Source organism: Rhipicephalus sanguineus, chromosome 1 (genome assembly GCF_013339695.2).
Source record: "Rhipicephalus sanguineus isolate Rsan-2018 chromosome 1, BIME_Rsan_1.4, whole genome shotgun sequence".
In the NCBI taxonomy this organism is placed as follows: domain Eukaryota; kingdom Metazoa; phylum Arthropoda; class Arachnida; order Ixodida; family Ixodidae; genus Rhipicephalus; species Rhipicephalus sanguineus.
Genome location: NC_051176.1, coordinates 70535341 through 70543894, shown reverse-complemented (window position 1 = coordinate 70543894; position 8554 = coordinate 70535341). Strand labels below are relative to the sequence as shown.

The 8554-nt window shown below is 48.2% G+C and overlaps 1 protein-coding gene across 1 annotated transcript; it reads left to right on the top strand.

Moving 5' to 3' along the window:
- Positions 1–5957: 5957 nt before the first annotated feature.
- Positions 5958–7094, top strand: LOC119397216 (uncharacterized). Its single transcript, XM_037664679.1, has one exon. It carries the CDS (start codon positions 5958–5960, stop codon positions 7092–7094), a length of 1137 nt encoding a protein of 378 aa, XP_037520607.1.
- The last annotated feature ends 1460 nt before the right edge of the window (positions 7095–8554 follow it).

Genomic DNA, 8554 nt, shown 5'->3' with positions numbered 1-8554 from the left:
CAAAGATAACTTTTTCGTGCGGGCGCATACACGTCTGTAGCATCCTAAGGTGGTCCAAGAAAGAAATAAGTAGAAAAGCGCATACGATTGAAAATCATAAAAAACTTCGTCTACAGAAAGTTTAATTGAAGTAGTTTTTGTTTTAGGCAAGAAAAAAATTTTTGAAGTTTAGTCCCACCATTGCATTATTTTGCTATGGGGGCAATGCAAACCGACTGAATTTACTGCATAAAAAAAGAGGTAGTGTATTCGTAGCACATGGTTTTCAGTTCCTTTTGTTAGTACTTTATAATGTATATTACATCTCGGGGAGATAAAAAAAGAGGTAAAATATAACAATACTATTGGCTTAGATGCCCAAATTCCCCAATAATGAATCGCGTTACTTATTGCATGTGGCTCAGAAAATAAATTGACGTCAAAATAAGTTAGGTCTCAAAGTTCATGTAAACCGGAGAAAGGAGGCGTGAGCGTGGCCATTTATAGCGGATCCAAATGAAGTTCATCTATGTATTCCGCAACGAACGGCGCATAATGTGACGACGCGCCGTGTATTCACGCAGCGCGTCCGTCGTCCGCGACACTACGCACGGGATATGCCAAGCTATTTTTCACATCATTATTTGGATGGTTGCAGGCAGCAGATTTTGGTTAGAGTAGAATTTGCCTGTCTAGTAACATGCACTGTTTTACAGCTGTTACAAGATCACAACAGCCCATTTTTGTGGCGCAGTTGTCCGGCGGCGGCGCCGCCGCCTCCGGTGTGCGTAAACAATGCAATAAGTAACGCGATTCATTATTGGGGAATTTGGGCATCTAAGCAAATGGTATTGTTATATTTTTACCTGTGTTTATTATGTCCTTGATATGTAATACACATTATAAAGTACTAACAAAAGGAACTGAAAACCATGTGCTACGAATACACTACCTCTTTTTTTATGCAGTAAATTCAGTCGGTTTCTATTGCCCCCATAGCAAAATAATGCAATGTTGGGACTAAACTTCAAAAAATTTTTTCTTGACTAAAACAAAAACTACTTCGATAAAACTTTCTTTGGACGAAGTTGTTATGATTTTCAATCGTATGCGCTTTTCTGCTTATTTTTTCTTGGAACATATTAGGGTGCTACAGACGTCTTAACATAGGACAATGTAGCGTTTTTTCCAAGTTCAGGATTTCATTTTAGGGCCTGTGCGCCGTACACAGGCAAAACAAAAACTTTAGGAGATCGTACGTTTTATGGAGAGTTCTATAAAACTAATTGATGTATTTGGTCTACAATCGTCTTTTGTAAAAGAATTCCCGAAAACGCTGAAATTTACTCAATTTTACCTAAGCGCTAAGGAGTGAAAGATATAAAGCTACTCTAAGCAAGTGTCCTAGAATAAAAGCGCAATGCTCTAAAAACACAAAAAAGAAAGTTTCGGATGTATGTGTGAAACGGTGCATTTATAGGGAATTTTTCTTTCGTACCTGATTTCCCACAATATCGAGAAGTTCAAATGGCGCTCATGTGCCCGAAAAATTTTTGCCGCTCAAAATATTTTGGGGGAAATACTGCAGAACTAATGTCTATATGTACGTAATTATCTGAGATTTTTTTAGAGAAATATATTTTTGTCGAGCGCCCCGGCTGGGACAGTTGGCGTGGAATGACCCATATATATATATATATATATATATATATATATATATATATATATATATATATATATATATATATATATATATATATATATATATATATATATATATATATATTGTGGAGAGCCTGCGGCGAGTATAGCTATCATGTTTGGTGCTGTAGATAGTGACGGGGTTCTGAACTCGATGCGCGTTTTTGCTTGAAACGAAAAAAAATATTGGAGTTGGTCTAGAGGCCCTTTTAAAATTAGGAAGACAATGTTTGCGATGTTCGTACCACTACCACTGCTTTGTCGGCAAGAAATACGCCCATCGAAATTTAAAATAACAGAAACATGGACTCTTGCATGGTAGAATAGAATCAGTAAAGTGAAAATACAAATGATCCAACCTCCTTTACAGTGAGACTTTCTGAGAGAATTTTGCATGGAGCAATGACAACATTCTCTTTTCTAGGATAGTTATTTTCAGCGACGTGAAACTGCGTTCATCTATCGAAGCTGCCATGTTGGAGAACGTGCAAGTGGGAAGCTAGATTCGTGACGTCACGTAATCGCTGACAGCGTTTTACACGTATGTTCCATCATAATTCTGGCAAAGATATAACTTTCTCGTCATGTGTTTATCGCACTGAAGCATGCTAAATGTAGCAGTGAATATGCTGCACTAACGTCTTCGTAGTGGCCATCTTGTTGCGCTAGCACTTTAAGAAACCCTGCCCATGGTGTCACGTGCAAATTTTCAATGCGCAGTTTTCACTTAACGTCACCAATCGTGCCTCTAACTTCGGCGTGTTTTCATGTCCTAATGAGCCCAATAGCGAAACTACCGGCCACCATCACATACAGCAGAGCCTACAACATCTCGCGGTCACGTGCTGCCGCGGTGGTACACTGATTATGCTGCTGGACTGCTGATCCGAAAGACGAGTTCAATTCCGGCAGCAGTGGTCGCATTTTGATAGAGGCAGAATGCTAGATGCCCGTGTGCTTAGACTTAGGTACACGTGAAAAAAACCCCAGATGGTCGAGATTTCCATAGCCCTCCACTACAGCGTGCCTCAATCATATCGTTGCGTTGGCACGTAAAACTCCATAAATTATTATTAGCTGGTGGCGACAAGACATGAGCAGAGACTTCATATATGACGTCATACCACTGCCGTAAAACAACAGCGAAAGGTTCTACCTGGCGTATAGTGAATGGACGTGTCACTTGGGGACCAGTAACCTGCGCCGTGCTGCTTCGCGGTTCTCACTAGTTTGCCAGCATCGCCGGCATCGCTACTGCCAGAACCAGAGCGGACAGCGACGTGCCGCTCTACCAGTGACGTCACAATTGGTGTTCCTGCTCAGGTCACGAGAACACGAGCTGTTGTAGACACTCCTGCATGTGACGACGAGTGGCAGTTCTGCTGTTGCGCTCTTTGGGTTATCGAAAGACACTTCACTGCGCAAGTCCTCAAAATATAGCGTCCACGATGTCCTCAGCTCAGCGTATCTCCACGCTCACATTGTTTGACCTTTGCGCAGGGCCTTTTTTTTAATTAATGGTATGCATATGACAGTGTCGCTCAGCGCAAGAAGTGCCTCTTGCGCTGTCGTATTTGCCGCTCGCGCTTGCCGACGGCCTAGTACCATGTTAAACGACGGGGCGTGCAATCACGGACACCAGAGGGAAATCGGGACAACACACGTGTCCGTGTTTGCACGCCCCGTCTTTCAACATGAATCCCCACAAACTAGCTCAGCTTTCTGTTACTCTAGCAACCACGTAATTCCGGTGACGAAGCCTTGAATGTTGGTTAATTCACGATACGGCGAATAGAATTTTTCTTAGGAGCTATTTAAGCGAGCGGCTAGAGCACTCGACTTGGCGGTATTCTAAGCAAGCTGGACGACCACGAAATACATTTTGTTCCCCTGTCGCATTAACTGCTGAACATTATGAAAGCCACCACGTTAAATTCGCTATACATTAAGTAGCAGGAGATTAAAGAGACGGACAGCTTTACTTCTGTAATACCAGTTATGGTAGCTTAGCGTAAGGTGCTGTGTTGCTGAGTGCGCGGGTTCCATTTCCGGCCACGGCGACCGCATTTCGATGGGGGCGAAATGCAAAGAGCACCCGCGTGCTTCAATTTAGGAGCACTTTAAAGAACCCCAGACGGTCGAAATTAACCCGCAGTTCCACACTACGCCGTGCATCGTAATCATATCGTGGTTTTGGCGCGTAAAACTCCAACAGTTATTTGTTGTGTAATAGGAATCGTAATTATGAGCTAGGGTAAGTAAATGTAGGTGGTGTTCTTGACTCGTATATTTCATGCTAGTACAATATCGCGAGAGGAATGATTGAAGTAATATCGCTTGAATGAAATTATAAAGCATCCCGAGAGACCTGTGTAACGAAGTGGCGGCACTCACCAGCGTAGTCGCTAGCGCCGTTGCTTCTAGGGCTGTATCGTTGTCGGCAATTGCGACTTGCTCTTCGCGATCTCTTTCCATAGCGCCGGTTCCACAGTTTCGATCTTGGGTTTGTGGTTAATACTGTCCGGTCGAACGGCTGTGCGCTCACGTAGTCGTATCTTAACAAGTCCTATGCTACTGGTGTCAGGATGACTGTTTCGATGCGGTTTTAAAAAGTCACGTGACTTAGCCGCCTTCCTCGCAATCAAGCAGGCTAGACATGCTCCTGTCGTGGGAAGCTGAGATGAATAATGTTTCGCATTTCACAAAACTTAGAATGAAGCGATACCCAATCATTTGTGTGCTATAGAATCAGAACAAACTGGGTAACCCTGCCTAAAGGCCTTGCACCGCACTTATGACGGTGTTTGAAACATTATCTTTTCAACGCGTTCGAGAATTAAGGTGAAATAACGTAGAACATGCGCAGAAATATCCAAAGAGGAACAGCAAGAAAAGGCAAACACGAAAATAAGTCACATTAGCCCTCATTAGTCATAAGTGAGTTCGAGTATTGCATCAAATCCTTAGTGCACTTCTGACTCACATGAGCTTTTTTTTTTGAATAAAAATATAGGTTTGCGTTCCGCTATCTTTGTTACCTCCGTGCAAGAAGCCGACGTGCCAGTCACGGTTGTTGTCAGTGCCATCGAGGACTTGAAGCCCCAGTTCCCCGCTGGTGACATGAATTCTTACCGATATGGCTCAAATGCTTGCGGCACTTTGTCATGGACCGCCACCTCGGGCACCCCGGCGGACACGACGGCAGCATTGCCGCAAGAGCACAAGCTGCATCGAAAATCAGCTCAGAAACTCGTACTCACTTCGTCACACATGAGTGGGAGAGCACACCGACGCAGCTCGACCCACCGCGAACAGCACGGCCAAGTCCACGCGGTGCGAAATTCAGCACTTGCGAATGCGCAGTGTTTTGCCCTGCTTTTAGAACTGCGGCGGCACAAGCGTCAAGTGGACCTGCGGCAATCTGGAAGCAGTCAGGTCCGCTCGCCAGAGCGATCGCCGGCAAATTTTCACAAGACGTCGCACTATGGAAGAGGCCGACCAAAGCGACAGAGCCAATTCCGCTCGCCAGAAAACTCAGAGGCAGATCCCCAAGCAGAGTCACAGAGCGGCCGGGGCCGCCCACAGCGATGCAGCCAGTGCCGCCCACCAGAGCCACTGTCGGCAGCTCCACGCGCTCGCAGTCATGGTCCCGTGTGATGACCAAGAACGACGCTGAGGTACGGGAGCGCAGGCAGCTAGCGCGAAGTAGAGAAAGACGAGGGGCAGATTAGAACAGCTTGCCGGAAGAACAGATGTTGTGTCTGTCTCGCTAACTACACTAATGACAATATTCCATGTTCCTACCATTACACTCTGTTCTCTCGCGCGCTAGTGTTTGTATAACAGAATATTACATGAGGGCACTCTTCACCATTCCTATGGGAGGTATGGGGTCCTGCCTTTCTAACATAACTGATGTACCTATCTTCATCTCACGAGGTCATTACGACGGCGCATCAACGATATTGCTGAGAAAAAGTTCCTTCCTCGCCCCTCGTTAGTTCGACCGTGAGGGGGCGTCGAGATGAGCGGGCGTCTCCGCATCGGCTCCGCCTTCTGTTATGCTTTTTACCGGTCTACTGTGTTAAATCTTCCTTAATTTTATCGCCCACGTTTTCGCTAAGTCTAGGGGAACACCCGGATAACAATTTTTACCCGGGCCACCCAAATTTTCTTTCTTTTTCAACCAACGTTTCGCCTTCACTCGCTAAGCCTCGAGCAGGCTTACCACGACTACGTACCCCTGTGCCGGCGCGTCCCGCCGCTACGCCGCCGTCATGCCTGAGGCCATGGTGGAGGGAGAACCAATCACTCACGAGGAAGCCAGCGCGCCTGGCTGGATCGACGCAATTCGACGTCGAGCAACATCTTCAACTACTACGACCAGCAAGCCAGCCGGCGCCAGCGTTGGTGCCCTGCGAACCGGAGCTGCGTCGAGGGTTGCAGCCGCCAGCCGGCTCCCCCCGCTGCCAACGGATCATCACCGTGTCATCGTCCGCCCCGGAGGTGGACTGGATGTGCGTAAGTGCAACAAGCTTAAGTTCTTACAAGCTCTGCTATTCGCTGCACGACTCCCGCCAGCGGCGGCAGAGGAAGATATCGTCTGCACTAACGACACACAGAATATCTTTGTGATCAGCACGCCGAGCTTACAAACGGCCGAAGCGTACGCTAAAGTACGAGCAATTGTTCTCATGGAGCGAGCACATCCAGTATCCGCTTACGTAGTCGCCTCTGGCACGACCAGCCGAGGCGTAGTCCGAGGGGTCGACGCTGACCTTCCGGACTCAGAGCTACAACGCTTGTTCGTCTCATCACACAACCCCACGTTAATGGGGGTACGACGAATCAAGGATACTACCACCATCATCCTTCTCTTCGACGGACTTAAAGTCCCCAACTATGTGCGCTGCGGCATGCTTCTGCTGCGTTGCACCCTCTACAAGCGACAGATCGACACCTGCCGCAACTGCGGCCGAGTCGGGCATCGACAAGACGTCTGCCCTACCCCATCTGAGAAAGTCTGTGAACACTGCGGTATCAAACCCACAGGACCTGACCATGTGTGTGTGACTCCCAAGTGCGCGTTGTGCGGTCAGGCCCACATTACAGGCGACCGCACATGCCCAAATCGCTATCAAATTCCTTACGTCGTTCGACGTCGACGCCGCCGCAGACGCCGGCGCAACAACAACCAACAGACCCAAGGAGGCTCGGCAAAGCAACAGCCGACGCCCAAGCAACCAACCCCGAGTCCACCGACGAAGCACCTGCCTACCACCACCAAGAGTCCGACTGCAACACCCACTTGGGCCGACCGAGTCGCCGGTAAAGGTGAGACTCGCGGTTCGGCGCAGTCGGGTAACTTGCCACAGCATGAAAAAGATGAGATTCAGAGCTCAAACGCGAGCTAGCGTTACTGCGCAAAGAAAACGCAGAATTCAAAGCACTCATTAGAAACCTGCAGCAGCCGAGCGAACGCGTTGTCGAGGCACCGACGCCCGCCGCTCCGGTCGTTGAACCCGCACCAACTACCTCGTCGAACGCCAGTCGCGCCGCGAAGCGTCGCGCGGCCGAGGACCCGCCTGACGAGCCTGTTACTATGTCTAAGCTCATGGAGGCACTTGCCCGCCTCCGCGCAGACATTGCGGCAGACCGAGCTGCCGATATGACCCACACACCCTCCAGCTCACCGAGCTCCACGCGCGGTTGCAAATATTAGAAGGACAGCACACGGCGGTTCGTGCGCCAACCTCTATGCAGTAATCATGGCTACCACAAGCAATCTTGTAATTTGGCAATGGAATTGCTTCAGCTTTCCGAAGCGGAAGGCAGCTTTGCAACAATTCATTAAATCTAGCGCCAATCGGCCTGCCGTAATTCTCTTACAAGAAACGCTAACTGCCGACCCCGTTTTGCGTGCCTATCGCACCGAAGCGGACCATCGAACGGGAACGCGAGGGATAGCGACGCTCATCTCCAAGAAGTACGCATATGTTCGCCACGAGGTCCGCCCCGATCTCAAAGACGAACACATTATGATAGAGTTAATTCCAAACTCGGAGCTTAAACAGTCAGTCTTTATTCTCAACGTATATAGTTCACCGAAACACACGCAAACCACATTTCAGGTCCTCTTTCAGCGAGCGAACAAAATTGCAGGGGACCACATGCTCATAATCGCGGGAGACTTTAATGCCACGCATCCGGACTTTGGGTACCGCGGCTCTTCCCGTAAGGGCACTGCCCTGGTATCACAAATGCACACACATAGACTCACGCTCCTAACAGATCCCGCTTCAGCCACACGGGCAGGTAACTCGGTTACGCGCGATAGCGCCCCGGACCTCACGATGGTTAGGCACGCGGGACAACCCACGTGGACTAACCTAGGTGAGAATCTGGGCAGTGATCATTACATTATACAGACGATCGTAAACGTTTCAACAAACAAAATCAGACAGTTTCGCATAACGGACTGGGATCATTTTCGAGAGCTCAGGAAACGCGACGACACTCGCTACGAAACCCTACCAGCACTCCTCGCACGACTTAAAGAGGACGTTGCAAATTCGACTAAGGACGTTGAATCCGAACTGGAGGTCGAGCGCATGGATAGCCGGCTAGCTCACCTACTCGAAGCTAAGAAATCACTACACGCGAAATGGCGCACGCAAAAGCTCAATCGTAACCTTCGTAAAAAGATAGCTGAACTCAATCGTCAAATCGAGGAACATTGCCGTAACCTAGAGCGCCAGCACTGGGACGAAGTGTGTAACTCGGTTGATGGTCAAATGAGAAACGGGGCCAAATGGAACCTGTTAAAACACTTACTAGGCGACAAACCGTCGAAAGCATCCCAACAACTCACGAT